General features: G+C 62.7%; 1 protein-coding gene across 3 annotated transcripts in view; it reads right to left on the bottom strand.

The window, feature by feature from the left end:
- Positions 1-21,190, bottom strand: part of PKD1 (polycystin 1, transient receptor potential channel interacting) — a gene marked incomplete at its 5' end in the record, with an annotated part of 47,196 nt that overhangs the window by 14,511 nt on the left and 11,495 nt on the right. For all 3 annotated transcript variants that reach the window (XM_082670670.1, XM_082670669.1, XM_082670671.1), the window contains 21 exons: positions 154-298; positions 1,037-1,189; positions 1,509-1,680; positions 1,764-1,977; positions 2,049-2,328; positions 2,417-2,560; positions 4,068-4,217; positions 4,445-8,064; positions 8,723-8,856; positions 9,090-9,265; positions 9,470-9,601; positions 10,475-11,230; positions 11,719-11,966; positions 12,309-12,435; positions 12,846-12,961; positions 13,302-13,522; positions 14,675-14,858; positions 14,957-15,628; positions 15,975-16,144; positions 16,230-16,301; positions 16,422-16,493. In XM_082670670.1, coding sequence (XP_082526796.1) covers positions 154-298; positions 1,037-1,189; positions 1,509-1,680; positions 1,764-1,977; positions 2,049-2,328; positions 2,417-2,560; positions 4,068-4,217; positions 4,445-8,064; positions 8,723-8,856; positions 9,090-9,265; positions 9,470-9,601; positions 10,475-11,230; positions 11,719-11,966; positions 12,309-12,435; positions 12,846-12,961; positions 13,302-13,522; positions 14,675-14,858; positions 14,957-15,628; positions 15,975-16,144; positions 16,230-16,301; positions 16,422-16,493 — 7,958 coding nt within the window. The remainder of the gene's footprint in view (positions 1-153; positions 299-1,036; positions 1,190-1,508; positions 1,681-1,763; positions 1,978-2,048; positions 2,329-2,416; positions 2,561-4,067; positions 4,218-4,444; positions 8,065-8,722; positions 8,857-9,089; positions 9,266-9,469; positions 9,602-10,474; positions 11,231-11,718; positions 11,967-12,308; positions 12,436-12,845; positions 12,962-13,301; positions 13,523-14,674; positions 14,859-14,956; positions 15,629-15,974; positions 16,145-16,229; positions 16,302-16,421; positions 16,494-21,190) is intronic.

Here is a 21,190-nt window from a genome sequence, read left to right as displayed (position 1 = left end):
GTCCGGTTTGGGGAGAGGTCTGGTGGGGGGAGAGGTGGCAGAGAGGTTGGGGGAGAGGTTGGAGGGAGAGATCCGGTGGGGGGCAGAGATTGGAAGGGGGGTAGAGGTGGGGGAGAGGTGGGGGAAGGTCCGGGGAGCAGCAGGCGCCCACACCTGTGATGTTGAGGATGCTGTCAGCAATGGCAGTGGGCGTCCCAGTGCCCGCAGCGGTCTCAGCCTGCAGGATGCGCATCATGCCCTCTAGCTTGTGCAGTGTCTTCTTCAGGCACGAGCGGCACACGAATTCCCAGCTGGACACCTGCAGGGAGCCCATCACCATGTCCAGCCCCACTCCAGCCCAGCTGACCCAGGCCAGGTAGGGGCCACTCAGCAGCAGCTCCCCCCACTTCTGTCCCTCCGCCCAGCTTGGCTCCGCCATGCTCGCTGTGATCCTGGAGCAGCCTCTGTGACAGCGGCCTCCCCACCTCCGTGGAGCCGTTCCAAACCACCTTTCATGTTGCAGCTGGAAAATCCATGCCAAACACGGCTACACCCATGGGCATCTCTGCCAGGAGCCCTTCAGTGGCTCTTCCCCACACACAGGCAGAGTTCAAGGTAATGTGGCCCCAATGGCCACCCCGGCCACACACACAGCCAAGTAAGCCATGTCACAGACAGGGCGACCCCCACCCAGAAAACCTTCCCCTCCCTTCTCCTCCACAAGGCCTCGGCAGCAATCCCTTGCCACCCTGAGCACAGTCCCCTCCCCGCCGTCAAGACAGAGCCCAGCCCAGCCCGGCTGCTGAGTCCTAGGCGAGGGTGGCGGAGTCAGGTGTAACCACAGGCCCACAGGCGAGAGTACAAAACAGCCTCACCCCTCCCCACACCTGGGCCTTGTACCCTGGACCCCCGCAGGGTCACCCTGGGGGGCACCCGTGGCTCATGCTGGGACAGCTGAGAATGGGCACGTGGCCACACAGACTTGGCTAGGAAAGGAGCTCTCAGGTCGTCAGGGTTGGGGGCTCAGGGCTGCCACAGGGCCTGTATCTCGTCCTACCGTGCACTGGGCCAGGGCGGCTGCAACCTGCTGGATATCGTCCACGGTGTTAACCCGCAGGGAGACCAGGGTCTCGGTGACATTCTTGCGTATCTGGGCGCGCAGCTGCCGCCTGGGGTCTGGCTCTGCCACCATGGCCAGGGCCTGCTCGTACTGCAGGCACAGGGGAGCCGTCAGCAGGAGATGGGCAGCCCCGCCTACAGTGCAGGCTGACCAAGGGCAGGCATCTCGGCCGCTGCCTAACACCAGCGGCAACTCGAGCCCTGTGTCAAGGGCAAAAGGGGTATTCCCCAGGACCCCACGTGGGGGCTAGGGGCACAAGGAGAGGAGGAGGCAGCCTGGCACTGGGGAGGGCCCCGCAAGTGGGTGCTGCTGGGAGCAGGAGTGGTGCCGAGGCCCTGGTCAGGAGAGGGGGTCTGGGCCACCCCCAGCACAGAGGCCAGCGCAGGAGGGGCTCCTCAGCCGCACTGACCTCATTGAGCACAGCGATGAGGGCCAGCGAGTACTCGATGACGTGCTGGGGGTCGGCCTGGCGCAGCAGCCCAGGCAGTGTGCTCTCTGTGAGGCTGTACAGCCAGGGCGTGAGATCTGGGGGGCCGTCGGGGGACTCTCCGGGGGGCTCTGGCAGGGTGATGGCCAGAGACCTGTGGGCAGAGGCTGTGGATGAACAGGTGGCGGGTCCCCCTCCCACCCCCAGCCAGGCCCTGTTCCACGGGCACAGGCTCACCTGTTGAGGGCGACCACGGCGGCACCCAGCTGGTCCTGCACAACCACAGCCAGGCCCACCACAAAGTGGGGCGCAAAGCCAGGTGGCAGCACGGCCCCATAGGTGGAGAGGCTGCCCTTGTAGACACAGAACTCCTCGCAGTGGCCCTGGTGACAGCGCCGCAGCAGCAGGGCATACACCAGTGGAGCACCCGCGTCCTCCTCATCCTGCCAGCCTGTGGGACCCCAGGGCATCAGCGGGGTCCCAATGTGCCCCCCATCACCAGGGCCTGTGGGCCGTACTCACCCACACACTTGAAGTGCACCTTGGTGGTGAGGGCGCGCACGGCCTCGAGCGGGAAAAGGCGGCAGGAGCCCCCCAGTGGAGGGCGGTTCGGGGCAAGATGGATGGAGGCGCAGCCCTGCTCCTGGCCCGAGTGGCCCAGCACCGTGAGCGTGAATGTGTAGCCCTCGCCGTCCCGTAGCACGCCGCGCCGCACCACCAGCCGCATGCCCGCACTGCCCGTGGACGTGGTTGTCTCATCCAGCACCAGTGTCTCATTGCTAAAGCTGCGCGCGGCCCAGCGCTGAGAGGGCACCCAGATCACAGGTGCTCAGGGGCGGGTCTCCCCCAGGCCCACCAACTTTGGTCCCCACCTGGGGCCCCCTGCTCACCCCGCGCTCGGAGCCCCCGCCGCAGTTGTCACAGCGGCCCTCCAGGTACACGTAGGAGCTGCGGCTCACTGCGTACACCGCCTGCGCCTTGCAGGACACACACTCCAAGGACACGATGGGCACCCGGCCACTCCGGATCAGCACCTGGAGGCCGGGCAGGATTAGAGAGAGGCATGCCCACGCTGGCCAGGAGCCTCCGGATTGGGGCTCTGCTCCTGAGGCCCAGACCCTTGGGTCTGCCCCGTGTGGTGGGTGGTAGCGAAACCCATGAAAGAGCAGGGCCCCTGCCCCTGCCATTCTCCCACTTGCAGAAACTCCTCTCAGACCCAGCCAACTCCTAAGTCAGCCCGAAGCCCAGGTTCTGTGGGGCCATGAGCTCAGCCCTCACCCAGGATGTTTGTATCGTTTTGTGACTCCTAGGATTGGCGAGGGACAGGGGAGGAGGATGGGGGAGGAGGGAATTTAATGAAGTGCAGACCATGATGGGCTTATTTTCTGCAGCACCCCAGGCCGGTCTTGGGCCTGGCACACAGCAGGCACTCAACAGGTGCTCAGCTACAAACAGATAAACAGAGGCGTGAAGGTACAGATGGACTAGTGTCCACGTGGGGACAAGCATAGCTCAGCTCAGCCCCGTCTGAGCCTCCCACTGCTCTCTGCACTGGGGGCGGGGCCCACATCAGACAGCCCCAGACAGCCACTCCGGGCAGAAACCTGGCACGAGGGATGGACACCCCATCCCAGGCACCAGCAGGGCCTGATGCACCCACTCCTGTTACAGCAGCAGGAGTGGTGCCATGGGGCCAAGCATACGTGGTCCTGACCGCCTGGCAGCTTAGGGAGGGAGAGAGAGCATGCTCCACACACAGGCAAGAACAGGCCCTCCTCATTCAGGGAGGGGACACCATGCTCTGGGGAAGGGACGTGTCTCCTCGCTGGTGGCCTTCAGTGCTGCGGGGACAGTGAATTTCTCACAAACCACTAGGGCCTGTGCTGTGCCTCTAAGCTTTGTGCACAGCTATGGCCTTTTTGGAAGAAAGCAATGCCAGAGGAGCATCTTGTTAAGTAGAATTAACATCAAGGGTAATAATGACTTAAAACCAATAGCTTCTAGAAGTACTAAAACAAAAAACCAAAAAACCAAAAAAACCCTGAAAAATGGGTGCTCGGGGACTTCCCTGGTGGCACAGTGGTTAAGAATCTGCCTGCCAATGCAGGCGACACGGGTTCGGGCCCTGGCCCGGGAAGATCCCACATGCCGCGGAGCAGCTAAGCCCACGTGCCACAACTACTGAGCCTGTGCTCTAGAGCCCGTGAGCCACAACTACTGAGCCCGTGTGCCACAACTACTGAGCCCGTGTGCCACAACTACTGAAGCCCACATGTCTAGAGCCCGTGCTCCACAACAAGAGAAGCCACCACAATGAGAAGCCTGCACACCCCAACAAAGAGTAGCTCCCACTCACCGCAACTAGAGAAAGCCCACACGCAGCAACAAAGACCCAACGCAGCCAAAGATAATTAAAAAAAAAAAAAAAGGGTACTCGGTACTATGTGCAGGCAGGGGCCCTGTGCACTCAGCCTCTCCGGTAGTTCCCCCCACCCTGGGGGCCGGTAGCTCCACCCAGGGCTGGGCCAGGGCAGCACCCACCGTCTGGTTGGTGACCTCCTCCTTGCGGCCTGCCTTCCATACGGTCAGGTTGAAGGTGTACTCCACACCGGCTTGCAGACGCTCCCGGGGGATGGTGACCACGCTGCTCCCACGGGGCCCGAAGTTCAGTGCACACCCGCCAGTCTCACTCTGCAGTCCGTAACGGGACCAGGGAGGGGGTGCGCACGGGGGTGAGATCCTAGGCCTGCCTCCAATTAGATCCTGGCCCGGGGATGGCTGGGAAGACCCCTCCCCCTGCTGGGATCAAGCCCACCAGGCACTCAGACATATCAAGCAGACCCAAGAGCCTGCCAGCCTCATGCACACAAACGACCTAAGGGGGATTAGGAGAACGATTGCCCCGCCATGTGACTGACCTGCGTCGAGGCCACGCAGGCCCAGTGGAAGCTGAGTGGCGTCTGGTCACCGTCCTCCAGGTTGGGGTCATAGGACTTACTCCCATCCAGCACCAGGTCCTGAGAGTCCGACCACACACGGTAGGAGCCACCCTCGACAATGGGCACCAGGCGCTCAGGGGCCACTGTCACATTGGCCTGGATGCTCTGTGCCAGCGGTGTGTCCCCAAACGACACCACGAACACAAAGCAGTAGTGGCCCACAGGCAGCACCATCCGTGGCACCACCAGCTGGGGCCGGCTCACATCCACACTGGGCAGGGTCACCCGGGCCATGCGCCCAGGCCGCTGGCAGCTGGTGGCACGGTACACCTCCCAGCGGTACTCAGTCTGGTACGTGACGCAGTCACGCAGGTCGACGTGGGCCTCCAGGTAGTTGCGCTGGGAGCGCCGCATAAGTACCTGTGGGGGCAGGGCCACATCCACCTCGGGCTCCCTGCAGGCCAGCACATGGACGGTGACCGTGGTCTGCGCCACAAAGAAGCTCACCAGGTTGGAGGCGTTCACCTCCACACGGTAGTCCCCAGGCTGCAGGTAGGAGTGAGCCACCCAGGGAACCTCCGTGTCCTCTGCCAGGGCCCCGTCCCCAAAGTCCCAGTGGTAGGCCACTCGCCGGGGGCTGGGGCTCGTGGCAGCCTCGAAGCGGGCCGAGCGGTTGGTGAAGCAGCGGCCGCTGCGCAGCGCCACGTGCTGAATGACGTCCTGGACATCAATCATGAGTGTGTGGTTTACGCCGCCCAGCTCATTGAAGGCTCGCACGTGGATCTCCAGCAGCCCTGCAGCCACGGGAGTATAGGTGACGTCGCGACCCGACAGGATGACCAGTGAGTCTCCCTGAACCTTCTGCAGCGAGAAGTACCACGCGTAGGCAACACGGGAACCCCGCTGCACCCGGGCCGTGAAGTTCCTCTCGGAGCCCGTGGCGATGGCCGGCTCGCAGCAGTCGGGCACCTGGAGCCCACCCACGGCCTCCAGCACTGAGACACGCACCTGCGCCTGCACCCGGCTTACGTGGTTCTCGGCCTGGATGCTCACCGTGTAGTCCCCGAGCCGGGGGAAGCTGCGGGAGAAGTGGGGCCCAGGGAGCACCTCGAGGCCAGCCCCACTGACCTGTAGGTGGAAGCTGACGGCCGAGCCGGCAGCCAGCAGGATCTGAAAGTGAACCAGCTGCCCGGGCTCCACCACCTTCCTGCTGGCCCATAGCACCAGGCCCACGATGGGCTCCTCCACCGTGAGGTTGTGTGTGGCCACGACCCAGCTGACCGCGTTGGAGGCGTTGAGCTGAATGGAAAAGGTGCCGGCGTCGGGGAGGACCACGGCGATGTGTTGGCCATGCCTGCTGCCACCCGGCACGGCCCAGCACCAGCTCACATTGGTGCCCGAGGCCAGCTGCCCCCAGAAAGGCACGGTGGAACTGGCCACCACAAAGCTGCAGTCCAGTTCACCGGCCCTGATGCTGAGGCCACTGACAGGCACTTGCACAGCCACCTCAATGCTGGCATTGGCTGAGCCCAGTTGGTTCTTGGCCATGACTGTGACCAGGTGCATGCCGGGGCTGGGAAAGGTGTGGGTGGTGGATGGCTCTGGGGTCTCCCAGCCCAGCCCTTCCTCCAGGGACCAGGTGTAAGTGACGCCACTGCCACCAGCCAGCTCAGCGCGGAGGGTGACACTTGCATTGACAGCCACTGGGTTCGGGGAGGCGGCGGCGGCCAGCCACCCCACAGGCTCCACAAAGTTCACGGTGTGGTTGGCCGAGGCGCTGCCCAGCATGTTGGTGGCCCGCAGCTGGACGTGGTAGGTGCCAGCCTCGAGCACGGTGAGTGAGAAGGCTTTGCCGCTGCCAGCCAGGGCCAGGCCACTGTCCCGCTGAGCGGTCCAGCTGTAGGAGATGTTGGTACCATCCCTGACTGAGGCCTGCAGCTGCAGCGTGCGGTTGGTGGGGAAGCAGCAGCTACTGCCGCCGCCCACCACCTGCAGCCCCTCGATGTGCTGCAGGACATAGATGAAGATACTGTCCTGGGCGGCGCCCACCTCATTCTCAGCCGTGACAATGATGTTGAAGGTGCCGACAGACCGGAAGGTGTAGGAGATGGTGGGGCCCCCAGGGATGGGCGTGCAGCGGTCACAGAGGACCCAGGAGTAATGCACGTCACTGCCCGCCTCCAGGGAGGTGCTGAAGCTCACGCTGCCGTTCAGGGGTACCACCGTGCGGCTGGCGTTGACGCTGAGCCCCCGCACACGCTGCTGCACGGTGACATTCAGCTGGGCCTCCCCACGGCTTACCTCGTTCCAGCCAGACACCCTGACGGGGAAGCAGCCCGTGCTGCTGTAGGCGTGGGTGACCGCAGGGCCCTGGAGCCGCCCGCCATCCCCCAGCTCCCACAGGTAGGTGGCGGGGTGCCCGCGTCCCACAGCAGAGAACAGGTAGGGCTGCTGCAGCTCCAGCACATGGGAGCCATTGACCCTGATGCCTGTGAGATCCACAGGCTCCTGCACCTCCACGAGTGCCGAGTCGTTGGCAGCTGAGATGTTGTTGGACACGGTGACGGTCACCAGGTAGGAACCTGAGTCCCAGTAGGTGAACGTGGCCTCAGGGCCCCCAACGCGGGCAGCAGCATCCTCAGTGCCAAAGTCCCAGGTGTAGCGGTAGGGGAATGGGGGCCAGACACAGGCAACTAGCCGGGCTGTGTCCCCGACCCGCACAAACTGCCTCTCGGGCCACATGGTGATGTTGCCCACCTCGGGCTCCACGCAGATGCTGCTGAAGTAATGCGCCTTATTCACGTGGCTCGACAGGACCAGGGCCAGGGGGAATGTACCACTACGTGTGAAATTGTGCATCACTGTCGGGTCCCCCCGGACGGTCGTGTTGGATGATCCGTCCCCGAAGGTCCAGTCGAAGATGTAGTTGGTAGGGTTCCCAGTGACGTGGGCTGTGAGCTGGGCGTGGGGCTGGGTGGGAATGCAGGCTGTAGGGTCGATCCACAGCACCTCCAGGACAAAGACCTGTATGGGCAGGCTCCGGGCCAGGTTTCCAGTGGGGCTGGACGCGCCCACGGTAACCGTGCAGTTCTGCGCCCGCAGGTACACGTGCTCTACTGTGGCCTCAGGGCCCATGAGCACTGTGCCGTCCCCCATGTCGAAAGTCCATGTGACGTTGTCACCCGAATCCAGGGTGGCGCTGACCACCACGGGTGCACCCTGCTCCACGGCCGGGCTCAGGCTCACGGTCAGCCCACGGAGCTCCTCGAAGACACGGACGCTGATGCTCGCCACTGTACTACTCACCGTGTTGTTGACCTCCAGTTGGATGTGGTATGCGCCCCTCGAGGCGAACGTGTGGTTGATCTCTGGCTGGGGCTGTGTTACATCTGGGGAGCCATCCCCGAAATCCCACGTGTACAGGACACCCCCAGGCGAGGGAAGCGGGTGCGGGAAGAAGGTGACAGGCCAGCCAGCCACCAAGACCCGGCTGCCCGTGGCCACGGCCACGGCGGGCAGGGTGGCGCGCACACTCACAGGCACCTGCTGCGTCAGGTTCTCGAAGGTACTGGACACGAGCAGGGTCAGGTTGTATTCACCTGGCAGACAGGCCCAGAATGGGGACGGGGATGGGGCCGGGGCCGCTGCCACCACCTACTCAGCAGAACCCCTCCTAACCCCGTGCTGTGGGCAGGGGCCTGGGGTGGGGGTGAGGCGCAAAGCAGGGCCCCAGTTATAACGTGAACAGAGAACGCCCTTGGACCCAGGCCCGGGTGCTCTCAGCACAGGGCAAGTCGCAGGGCTGAGGCAGAAAGATGAAGAGCAACCGTCTCCAGGTACGACTGCCCTTGGGGTGACAGGGCAGGCATAGGCGCAGGGCTGAGATCACAGGAACAGGGCTGGGATCATAGGGGCACCACTGTTTACTCTGCATTTCTTGTGTGTGAGGCTTCTGGAATTTCAAAAATGACTAAAAGGAACCTTCCCTTCTCCCCCAAAAAAGGCTCAGGGAAGGAGTCAGGAGGGGATAGAAGGGTCCGGTTTCTGGCCGGCAGACTTGAATCATGGGTCTCAGAGACCTAGTCCACCCCTCAACCCTGTACATCCCTTCTTCACCCCAGTGAGGGCCCTGCGCCAACAGCCCAGGCTGGATCCCGGGAGGCAGGACCAAGGGGGGCTGTCCCCCAGGGAGGGGCTGTCCCCGGGGCAGGGCTCACCCAAGCTGGAGGCTGGCAGGGCAGCAGGCCTGCCCCTTACCTGGGACAGTGTAGGTATGTGTGATGTTGTGCTCCACCAGCACCTGGGCCACTGTGGGGTCTGGGACCTGGAAGGACTCGTTGTATGGAGGCTTGAACTGGCCGATCACCTGCTCCCCATCCCCGAAGGTCCACCTGCCAGGGCAGCGAGCAGGCAAGTGAGCAGGCAAGTGAGCAGGCTAGGAGGGGTGGGGTAGGAGGGAGGGGTGGGGAGGGCCCAGCTGTAGCCCCTTTCCTTGCACCTCCTTTCAGGGTACCACCCGCCCTGCTGCAGCCCTCCAGCCGGTCCCAATGTCCTATGTACCCAGCACGTCCTGACAGATGAGGAGGTGGAGGCTGGGGCCCCACCCAGGGCCCAGCACACTCACAGAAAGGCCACCTCCATGGCCGAGTCCACCAGCACGTCAGCCGCCAGCGCCAGCGTGGCATTGGGGGGCAGCACGGGCGGCACCGCAGACACCCGCAGGCCCCGCATCCTGTGCATCCGCTCGACGGTGACGTTGTAGTTCACGGTGACGTTGCTCACGTGGTTGGAGGCCGTCAGCTGTGGGGACAGGCGGCAGTGAGCAGGCCACCAGCCGGCCACAGGGCAGCGTGGACAGAGCCCCTCCCCGCACTCACCCACAGCTGCCACGGGGTCCTCGGGAGCAAAGCAGAACAGAAGGCAAAGGTGAGCAGCGGACAGCCCAGCCCCCGCCCCACCCACCCCCACCCTACTCTCCACCCTGTGCCCACGCCCCCCGCCCACCGAGAGCTTGAAGACGGCGGCGCTCTGGTAGATGACGTTGAAGACCACATTGTGGAAGGTCAGGGACTGCTTGTCATCAATGGTCCAGCGGAAGACCACATCCGAGCCAGCCTCCACCACGGGGCTGTACCTCTGCGGAAGGGCACAGCGTCAGCTGGCCATGGCCCTGCCCCAGCCCAGGGTCTTTGGGGGACCAACTGTGCCCTCAACCCACGTCTATCCGCCTGGACATAGCTCCCTATGGGGCTTCCCTCTAGGCTAAGGAGGCCACATAGTGCGGGGCTGAGCCTGGGCTTGGTTACATCCTGATCTCTCTGTACCTCAGTTTCTTCATCTGTAAAATAAACCCAACACCCGTTGGGTTGGGCCAACCCACCTCAGTCTGTGCACCCCCACCCCAGGGCTCCTGCTCAGGCCCCCGTAGCTGGACAGCACAGTGCCGTTTGGGAAGGCACGTGAGTCTCAATGGGCCTCATGGTTCTGGATGTTTACCTGAGTCACCTGATAGAACAGGTGTGAACAGGGAAGCCAGGGGAAGGGGACACAACCACCCAACAGCTCCTGTGCTAAGGCTGCAGAACTGGTGGCTGCCTTGTGTGAGGTGGGTACTCCCAGGACAGGGACAGGGACAGCCGCTCCCGGAGTGGCAACAACAGTGGCCGGGTGGCATCAGATCCCAACCTCAAAAAGCGCTCACTTTAGCCAGGTGGGAACACAGCAGGACCCCGAAAACACACCCAGGATCAACAAGGTCAGAGGTGGGTGGAGAGTTCGACAATTCGTGCAGGAAATGTGAGAGCAAAAAGAAGCATTTTCAGAGCAACTGTTTCACAGGTGACTTCCCCAGTAACTTAGGAATTAACGAACCATCTGAGGAACCACTGAACAGGACCTGCCCAGAAACCGACACTGAGCCCACTGTCCCGGGCAGCCAAGTGCTCTCCTCGCTGGGGAGAGGCCACCCTCAGCATAGGCACCTTGTCTCAGGGCGGGGCCCACACTCACCACCAGGACGCCCTGCAGCACTCGGGCCTCAGGGCTGGGCGTGGCGCGGAGACCTCGGATGGGTTCCTCAGCCTTCACCCGCAGGCTGAGGTTGGCCCGGCCAGCACCGTTCTCCACCACAACCTCCACATCGTGCTCGCCCTCGCTGAGCCCGGGCAGTGCCAGCACCGAGAACAGGGTGCTATTGGCCTCGTGGGCACAGCCAGGCACCAGGGCAGCCACAGTGGCAGGGCAGGCAGCCTCGAAGGGCGCACTGACGTTGCCCCCAGGCCAGCGTGCAGTGGCCGTGGCGTTGGTGCCGGAGTCCACCTGGAGCACCAAGGCCGAGCCGTTGGTGGGCATGTAGAGGCGGCCGTCGTAGGGGGCCGGGTAGATGGCCCGAAGCCCTGCCACCGGGGAGAAGACGTTGAAGCTGCAGGACAGGTTGTGCCTGGACACGCTGTTGCCCACTGTGGCCCTGACCTCATAGCGCCCTGGCCGCCGCAGCCCTGGGTTGGGGCTCAGGCCCAGCAGAGGGGTGAGCCGCTCTGTGGCAACAAGCAGCCGCAGGGCACAGGCAGGGCCAGCCGGGGCCGCCTCCAGCTTGGCAGGCAGGTGGGCCAGCCAGGCTGAGACGTTGGTGGAGAAGTACGGGGCCTCGGAGCCAGGGACGCTGAGTGCTGGGGGGCAGCGCAGGAGGGCGCCCGGTCCGGCATCGTGCTGCAAGCTGATGAGGTCACCAGGGAGCAGGGGGCTGCCCTGGTCGTGGAAGGTGACCTACAGGAGAGGGGGTTGGGCCTGTGTCAGGTCCTCACAGTGGGTCAGGGGCCTGTAGGCAGCACTGGGCCAGGGGCTCCAGCGGGCTGCAGAACCCCCCTGGGGTAACCCAGAGTCACCCCCTACAGGGGTCTCAACACTCCTCATTCACTCACACACCACCAGGCTTCACAGGGGCCTCCAAGGCACTCAAGATGGGGACAGACAAAACACACAGGGCAGAGAGGATGCAGGCAGGGGTGGGGCTTCCCCAGACAGGGGAGGGACTTCTGGACACTGGCCAGCCTTGCCCAGAGAGGGGAAGAGTCCTCCTTAAAAGGCAAGTGCAAAGGCCCTGGGGCGGGAGCTTCTCACGGTTGGCAGAGGAGGAGAGCATTGCCGAGGCAGGAGGCGAGTGGGTTAGGGGACCTGGAGGGCTGTGCAGAACAATCTGCATTTTATTTGTGTTTGATGGGGAGGCAGAAGGCACCTAGGCCAGTGATACACACCGAGTACTGGGCAGGGGGGCCCGCAGGCACAGAGAAGAGGAACTCTTTCCACAATGCATAGGAGACCCCAGGGAGCCCCAGCCCTGATGTGGATCCGTTGGCACAGGCCCGAAGGTGGCAGGGGGTGTCCAGAGGCAGGCAGATGTTGGATCTGGGGCACGGGTGTCCTTCTAGTGTGCATGTAGGGATGGGCTCAGTCCTGTTTTCCAGGGACCTACTCTGGGGCTCGCTGCTGTTTCCTGGGGCCCCTGCAAGGAAAGGAGGGGTGTCAGGTACCCCAATTTGCTAACAGATCATAAGGACGCCCTGCTACAACATGAGGTCTCGCCAGGCAGTGTACCCGGCCCCCACCATCACTCCTCTAACCCTCCCCACACCAGGCCAGCTGACTGACCCCAGTGAGTCCCCAGCCCCAGCAAGTTCCCCACCAAACCCATCCTTGGGATCCCCAGCATGAGTTGGCATCTCTGTGGACCCCACTGTCCACCTTGAGGCTGGAGACCAGTCCAGTGGGCAAGGGACCAGCAGACACCACAGTGCAGAGAGGCTGCTCGAGCCTCCCAGGTCCCACTGCCAGGATGGAGTCCCACCTGTTCCTCGCATGGCTCGATACACCTGCAGCCGCAGCTGGGCAGGCCCGCCGAGCTCCGGGGTCCCGAACTCGGCAGCAGTGAGGAAGGCTTCACGGCTCGGGCTCAAGCCAGGAAACACCATCACCTGCCAGGGCAGGGGGGCCACTCAGCTCCACCGACCCCGGCCCTCAGCCGGCCCCACCCCGATGCCCAAACACCCACCAGGTCAGAGGGGAGGAGCCACCAGATGGGCCTTCAAGAGGCCCCCACTGGCCTCATTTCACACAGTGGGAGACAATGTCACTCAGGAGAAAAAAATCAGGTCAAAACCATCTGTGAGCAACAGGAATTGTACCTTCATTTCTAAAAAATCCCCAAGCACCAAGAGAAAAGGCTCAGGAGCGTTCAGAGCTCTCCCGATGCCAGGCCTGGGTGCTACTCACCTCTGCACTGACTCTACTAGACGCAGAATGTTAATAAGGCCCAGAAAAAGGCTTCTTGTTTTTTAAAGGGAACTGCAACAGCCAGGGCAAGAAACCTGGAAGGCCAGCCTACCTCAACGGGCTCCCGGGGGGCTGTGAGGGCCTCCTGCTGCACCAGGGGGCTCAGGGGCCCCTGCAGGTCCCCACTGGGTGCTCCCACGAGGAAGTTCTCTGCGTCCCACACAGGGCCTGTGGTGCAAGTGTGCAATGAGGTGCTGTTCCCAGGCCAAGGAGGAGTGTGTTGGGGGCCCAGGGTGGGACCAGACCTGGGACTGAGCCACCTGGCAGTAGCCCCTGGCTCCCTCCACCTGTTTTGTCCAGTGTGGGCTCAGTCCGGGACAGTAGACACTCAGCAAACACCTAACAAACACTGAACAGCTAAGGAATGAACTGGGGTGCCAGGGGCAGCTGTCCTGGCCAGGATGGGAGGAGCTCCCAGGGTGGCCAAGGGACCCTGTATGCTTTGGAGGAGGGGTGTCCTGGGCCAGGGCAGCAGGTGCTCCCCAGCCTCCCAGGGGCCCCAGCGCACCTCCGGGCCGCAGCTCACAGACGTAACTGTGCGGTGCCGAGCACAGGTCCGTGTTGCACTGCCCAGCAGGCCCGAGCCGCACGCAGCGCTCAGCTGTGGCAGGGTGCGGCTCCCCAGGCAGCCAGTTCTGGCAGCTCTCCAGGCTGAAGGCCTCACCCTGCGGCGCTGGGCCCACCTCTACCCCCTCCACAGCTGAGAAGCCGATCCACACGTCCAGGCTCCTGCAGGCAGACAGAGGGAAGAGCAGGTGCTCAGGGGCTCCCCAGAGACAAGCACCCCTCCCTCTGCCCTCTCTCTGGGGGCACCCTCCTCAGAGCAGCCTGTCAGGCAGGCTCTGCCTGTCCCCACTTTCCAAATGGGGAAACTGAGGCTCATACATGACTTGGCAAGCAAGGCCCACACCAGTGCCCACCCAATCACCTATCCCATGGGGCCAGGGGCCCAGCTGAGACCCTCATGGAGCTCCATCTCACTCTGGCCCAGGGCCACGTAGACCTGTGTGTGCCCAGAGGTGAGGCTCCAGGTGTGGCATTTGGGGACAAAGACACCCATATATCAGCCCCCAAACAGGCTACTTCCCACAGCTCTGCCAGGGCAGAGAGACCCTCCTGGAGGCAGGGCTTGTAGATACAAGGACAGGGGCAAATATTGGGACAGGGTCAGACAGAGGGACAGGCAGCAGGGGTGGCTGAGGTGCTGTGGTCAGAGCTGGGTGCTGGGGCTGCATTACTACCTGGGAACCAAGTGACCTTGGGCAAGGGCTATGACTGCTTTGGGCCTCGATTTCCCCTCGGGAAGTCCAGGGTGACCCACAGTCCAATCAGTCCCTTCCCACACAGGGACCCTGGGAGAGGAGGGGGGCCAGCCTCCATCCCATCCCGCCCCCTAGCCACTGCAGGTGCTAAGGGCTGAGTAGAGACCAGGCGGGGCCACCTATGGTGACCACTACAGAGCGCATGCCCCCACAGGCCTGGGCAGCCAGAGCGTCCAAGAGGCTCCTCGTGCATGGGCAGCACTTGGCAGCAGTGACCACCCAGGGGGGAGCAGCAGGAGGAAGTGCAGCCTCCGTGGTCACACCAGAACCTCCCCAGTCCCTGCCAGGAGGGGCCCAGAATGGGACAGTGGGGGCAGGATACAGGGCAGGGGGTGCACCTCCCACAGTGGGCACCCCCGTGTCCACATCTGTGCCGAGAGAGCTGATAGGAACGGCCACACGTGGGCACAACATGGTTCCTTATCCCCAGAGCCAGGCTGGCTGGCTACAGCACCTCCAGACACCCCAATGTGCTCATGCTCCATCCCCACCCCAGCATTCTGGGGACCTCCCCCGACCTCCCAGCCTCTCCGAGGACCAGAGGCATTTGGGCAGGCACCTGGTGACGCGGGAGACCAGGAAGTGCTGGACGGCAGGACTGTCCACCATAGCCAGGGCGGCCCCGGCCCAGGCCCGGCACTGCTCCTGTGCCTGCAGCCAGGCCGCCTTCTCCACCACCAGGCGGTAGCAGCGCCCGTTACCAGGGAAGATCTCAGTGTCCGAGGGGCAGAGCGGATGCACCACTGGGGGGTCAGAGAGCAGAGAGATAAGGCATCGATGTGTGCCCAACCAGGGCTGCCCCACCCACCCCGACTCAGGCCTAGGGGCGGGGCGGCCCCACCTCGGGCTGGCTCCTCGCCCAGGGCCACAATGCTGTAGGTGGCCTCGAGGCCAGAGCCGCCACGGTTTCGGACGCCAAGCTTCAGGGTCTCGTCGCTATGCACAGAGGCCAGACACATGAGCTCCAGGGCTACGGGAGCCGCCTCCACCCACACCTCTGCCCAGAGCCGAGCAGAGCCGACCCCCAGGGCCAGCACGGCCGTCACGGGATAGCGCCCAGGCAGCACATAGTGGTGAGTGGCATCCGCGCCAGCAATGTCCACCTCAGGGGAGCCGTCGCCGAAGTCCCAGCGCGTGGAGCTGACTGGCAGTGAGGCAGTGACGTGGAAGGCTGCGGGCTGGCCAGAGGCCAGAGGTCCTTGGGGCCCCACCAGGGCAGCCCCTGGGGAGGCAGGGAAGATGTTCTGGAGGAGGGTGGGCCCCCGGCAGGTGGGGGCGGGGGGCAGTGGGGGGCTGGAGCAGGAGGGTAGGCAGGCCGAAGAGGCATTGGGAGGCCGGGCCAACCCGCACAGGCACCTGCCCTGCTCTGAGAGGGCCGCGAGGCCCCGGCCAGCCGCGAAGCAGAAGGCACTGCAGGCCTCAGGGGCCAGCGGGCCCTCATGGGCAGCTGAGAAAGCCACCAGCGCCACGGCGCCCGAGCTGTCGTCAGGGACACAGGCAACGTACTCCTCACCTGGAAGGGGCAGGCAGGCTGGTCCCGAGGGTGCACCCCACCCCATTCTACACCCCAGATCACATCATCTCCGACCCTCCAACAGCTGCGTGGCGCTCACCCCCACCCCCAAACTGGTTTCCCCGCCTCACACCTACGTGGTCCCCTGGTCCAGAGGGCCTCTGCGACCCCTCCCCCAGTCAGTCTGTCCTAGCCCCTGTAATTATTTCTCTCGTGCAGCTGTTCCCCAATCCCCATCTGCCACCATAGGCTGGAGACCCCTGAAAACCGGCAGGGTTCCCGCCGGCTTCTTGGCCAAGCTGTCCGGCAGGGAGGGACCAAGTGTGTCCCGCCCACCCGCACTCACCACAGCTGCTGTCCAACAGGGGGCCGCTGAGGAGGGGCCGGCCGGCCAGAGGGCCGGGCCCAGCACACGTGGCCGCCTCAGGCCGCACCACACGGACCTGCTGCTCCTCTGCCCAACGCGGCAGCCAGGCCAGACCACAGTCACACTCCAGCGGGTTCCCGCTCAGGTTTCTGCAGGGGGCGGGGCAGGCTCAGAGGGCAGGTGTGGGGGCCACGGGCCCAGCTGCCGACAGCCACCAAAACCAACAAAACTTACATTTCACTTAAATTAAATAAATTAGCAAATATTCCTTCTTCTAATGTAGAAATCTTGTTGTTGCTTATGTCCCTAAAAGAAAGGAGAGATTCGACATGGTCTGACGCGAGCCCCCTCAACCGCAACAATGACAGGCAGCCGCCACCTGCCCAGTGCGTGGAATCCCGCAGCAGCCCTGGAGGGGACACTCACAGCTCCGTCAGCGCCGAGAGGTTCGCCAGGAGCCCGATGTCCAGCGCTCGGAGCAGGTTGTGGGAGACATCTCTAGAGAGCAAAGCAGCTGCAGGTCAGTGCTGGGGCCCAAGGCATGGCACAGAGTCCACCCGGGCCCACCTCAGATGCTCTCCAGCTGCAGCCTCCCACCTTCTGAGCTCCCTCTTCCCAGGGCCAGAGGTGGAAGACCTGAATGAACTCTCATCTGGAGAGCCCAAGGCAGGAGAGAGCTGGCCCCTCAGCACTCCATCCATGCCCTGCCCCTTCCCCTCCCACCCCCTGCCCCCTGCCCCCTCCCCCAGCAGGACTGCACCATGTAGGGCAGGCTTCACCCCTCCACACAGGGTTCAGAACACACAAGGAAGCCCAGGGGTTTCCAGGGCCAGGGGCCCAGCTGCTACCAGCTGGAGGGTGGGGGGAATGTGGCACAGACCACACAAACGGGAAGGGGGCTCTGGTGGACGACCCCATAGCAGAGCAGTACTGACAGCCCGTGCTAAGTCTCTGGGGTCTGGGCACCAGAGTTAGAGCTGGATCTCCATAATCCCAGGCCCTCAAGGTCAACAGAACCATATCAGAGAACCGAACATGGTGCAAGACACGGGAGAAGAGTCACGGGTTCTCAAAGCATGAAACTATGAGCAGAAATAAAACATCAAAAGTCGAAAGATCCAACTGCACAAAAACATGCAACTTACACACAAAATATCATAAAATCAAAAAACAAACTACAAGCTGGGAAAAGCACTAGCAATTTAGATGATGGATTAAAGGCCCATAATCCCCTTTCCACATATGCTGTTAACAAACCATAAAGAAAGCAAGTTACTCCAAGGGGAAAAAAAAGGCTAAAGATGAAAATAGGCAAGATTAACGAAAGATATACAAATGTCACAGATACACAGAAAAACACCCGGTCTCATAACTGGAGAAACACCATGAAAACAGAACAACAGCACTTTTTGTCTACCATCACCCCCAGTGCAGGTGACGTGGTGGTGACACACCAGTGACTACACTCCAATGACTACATGACCCCAGCCCCTCGCGAGTCTTTCCGAGGATACACTCTCTAGGCAACAATTCCACCTCCCCGCCCGGCATAGAGGTGGAGGCCAGTCACCCGGCCGTCCACCTCCTGGGCAGGGACCCTGGACCAGCCTGACTCAGTGGACACCTCCAGTCGCCACTCCTCCCAGGCCTCCCTGTGCTCCCACAGGTCTATACCTCCCACCATAGTCTCCAAACTGACGAGGCCTGGGCCTCCCACCCTTGGGGCCTCTGCCCTTCCAGGTGTCACTCTGGCCCTCTGATGTCCCCAGAATGCCTCTCACCAGGTCTGCCCTTCCCTGGCCTGTCAATGCCTCCTCCAGGCCTATCTGTCTCCAGGTCCTGTCAACCCAGCTCCTAAAACATTCAGACTCCCCCACCCTACCCGAGCCACAGCTTGGTCCAGACCCCCATCCCTGGGCACCCGCCCAGACTTCACAGTCCCTCTAATCCGAGCTCCCGTGGCAGCCTGAGGGGTGTCCTGAAGCCCAGCTCCATCAGCCACCCTCTGGAATGGGTTTTGCTCTCTCCAGCTGCCCCACATACAACAAGAACTTAATAAGAACTGGCTGGTGTGAAGACAAGGCCCTCCTGGAAGCCAGGGGCCTGAGTGCCAGCCCAGACCCCAAGACCATGCCCAGGGGTGGTGCTGGGATGCCTGGTATGATACCTCTGCCTGGCTCACAATGTCCAGGACCACTTCTGGAATGAGGCTCAGGAAATGGCCCCCACCCCAGCCCCTGACCACTGCTCCTTCCTGGGGACCTGCTATCCACATGGGGCCTCATGGCCACCTATACCCAAATACTGGCTGGGGGCCAGTTCTCAGTCAGGCTGCTCACGTGATCCTGGCTTCCAACACAGCCAGGTGGCCACCTGGGGGACTTCTGGAGGGGTACCACCTGCCTGCAGGTGATACGAGGGAAGCCAGGCCCAAAGGGGCTCCTGTCCCCCTCTGGCCCCCACCAAGGGAGTGAGGAAAGGGGGACTGGACGCACTCAGCTAACCCCTGGGAGCCTGGTCTCTCCCTCTGCATAGGGGGCAGCCATCGGGAGACTTGGCACTGAGTGGACGGCATGTGGACATGACATGCTCAGCCGATGCTGGCTGTAGCCTGCCTGGGGAGGCAGCAGGCCACAGGGAGCCTCCAAATCATAAGGCCTCAGGCAGGAGGGTACAGGCAGTAGGTGGGCAAAGGTGGGCAAGACCAAAGTTCTCCCCTGAATCGGGGGCTTCCTCAAGAAGGGCTGTGAGTAGAACCTCGGGCACAGTCAAAAGAGCTACATAGCTGCAAGGGGCAGGGTCCTCCCAGCAGCGGGACCTATGAGACTGGACAGGGGTCCCACAGGGTCAGGGCTGGGGCTGCAGCTCCTGCTGGGACCACATGGGGACGGAGGTTTCAGCCCAGAGGACCTGCAGCCCCATCGCTGCTCTGACCAGTGGCCTGACTGTGCAGGCTGGGGGGACACCTGATTTGGCAAAGGCTCTATCCCGGCAACAAGCGCAAAACGGCAGTGTGGGTGCCACCCAGTAACGCCGCATGCCCTGAGAGTTCAACTGCTTTGGGCACCAGCACAGCCACATGCACGCCCCGAGGCACAGACGTCTTTCCCCTCACCCATGAGATGTGACAGGAGCTGGTGAGCAGGTGTGGCTCACACCCCCGCTTAGCCACAGAGGCAGGAGAAACGCAGCTGCAAGATGCAGTCCCCCCGCTCCCCGTGACTGTTCAAACTCTAAAGAAAGCGCTGGAGGGGTGCACGGTAATAACCCCACTCCTGAGAGCAGGCAGGCCCCTCCATTTCCCACACTTTCATTCTGCTCTTCAAGCAGGAGAAAGTCGGTGCAGGAGGGGACAGACAGGATGCCCAGCAGGACCTAGAGCGGGGGCTTCAGAGGGGAGCAGACGGCGATGGGCTGGGCAAGGGGGGCCAGCAGCCACACCAACCGGGGAGGTCAAGGCAAGGCCTCCTCCACTCCAAGAAGCGGCACGGTCCACTGACAGTGGGCTCAAGGCTGGAGCTCCACCCGACTCACCCGAGCCAGGGGTCCCAGACAACCCCACTGAACAGCTGGGTTTCCCATCTGGATACTGGCGGGTGTGTGCGCGCGCACGCAGGTCCCTTCCCCCAAAGGCTGCGTGACAGGGAGCCCATGCCCAGAGCGTGGGTCCCAGGAACTCCAGAAGCAGAGACGCCCTTGGGGGCCAGGGGACATAGTGACAGGACCCTCTGGCAGGGTCACCTCTGCCCCTCACAACGGAGCCTAGCTTCCCCCTTCCATCTGGCAGTGCCACTGGGTAAGCCAAGCTGGGCGCTCACAAGCAAGCCAAGAGCAGTGGGGGAGGCAGCAGTCGGCCTTCCTCCGGGGTGCTCCGTGCCCTCCACAGCAGCCCCGCCCAACCCCGGCCGGCCGATCCAGCGCACAGACTGGGAGACCAGGCCCAGCAGGATATAGGAGACACAGGATTTGCGTGTGTCATGGCAGCTGCAGCCGCCCAGGCCTAAGGGAGCCCATGGCGCCTGCGCATCACTGTGTTAAGCCACTGAAGTTCGCTCAAAGCCTTTAGTCTGTTGCTGAGGAGTGAGCACGATGCCAATGCACGGCCGCAGAGCCCTGGATTCTTAATGGTTGGCGAAGATTCCACATACAAATTCTTTGAGTTTATCCTCACTGATCCGTTCCATAAAGCTACAAGAAGAAATCCTGACACCCAGCGGATCACCAAAGCACGGTGAGGCTCTCGCGGTGCAGCCTGGAGAAGGCATAACGCTCTCCAGCACTGCTGTTACTGCTAACGGAAGCAATGCTTGTAAAACTGCTACCTAATAAACAATTTGGGACAGTCTCATCTGCTTTAAAAAAAAAAAAGAGACACACACATGGTGTCTCCCAGTACAGGCCAAGGCCCTCTACCACTGCACATGAGCATGTGTGCCCAGAGGTGGGCTGCTGGGGCATCCACACCATCCCCGCGATGGGTTGAGGCAGGCCAGGAGACCAGGGAAAGGCAGACAGACTCCACCCAATGTCAAGTACAACGCACCAAGTGGGGACGGCTGTGCCATGAGAAATTTCAGTGAGACTCAAGCAGGGGCTCCTCTGAGGCTAAAGGGAGGACAGCTGTGGAATCCGTGCCTCTGAGAAGTAGAGCTGCAGGGGCCCAGAAGCAAAAGCCCTAGGCAGTCAGATGATCCAGAGACGGGGACTGGGGGACAGTGGGACACAAGGGTGAGTGCAAGCATGAGACACCCACCAGGGGCACCAGGGACAGCTCCCCAGCCAGGGCCTCAAGCAGAAGAGGAAAGAAGGAAAATCCCTACAATGTTTTTCCACATCCCATTTTCTGGAAAATCCATCATTAGCGGCAGCTGCGGGGAGCCATCTGCAGTGCCAGAAAAACCAGGGCAGGAGGAGGGAGCCGGGTCTACCTCAGTGTCCCAGCCAACGCCCACCCTGGCAGGACACCATCATCCCTGGCCTTACTGGCCCATGGCTCTTGGCCATCCTGGGCCCAGCTAAGTTTTCTATCCAGCTTGGCCTGGCCCAGCTGCCCCCGGGAGGCTTTCCCCCCGACTGACGAAGACAGCCTCACCCCGTCATGAGTGCTGGCCACGTGCTCCCCATGCTCCCAGCTCCAGGGAGCCCCTTCTCCCCAGGACTCACCTGGGTCTGGTCAGGGCCCACAGTGCAGAGAA

The sequence above is a fragment of the Grampus griseus genome, assembly GCF_964374135.1.
Source record: "Grampus griseus genome assembly, chromosome: 14".
Taxonomy (NCBI): domain Eukaryota; kingdom Metazoa; phylum Chordata; class Mammalia; order Artiodactyla; family Delphinidae; genus Grampus; species Grampus griseus.
This window is presented reverse-complemented; position numbering and strand designations above follow the sequence as displayed.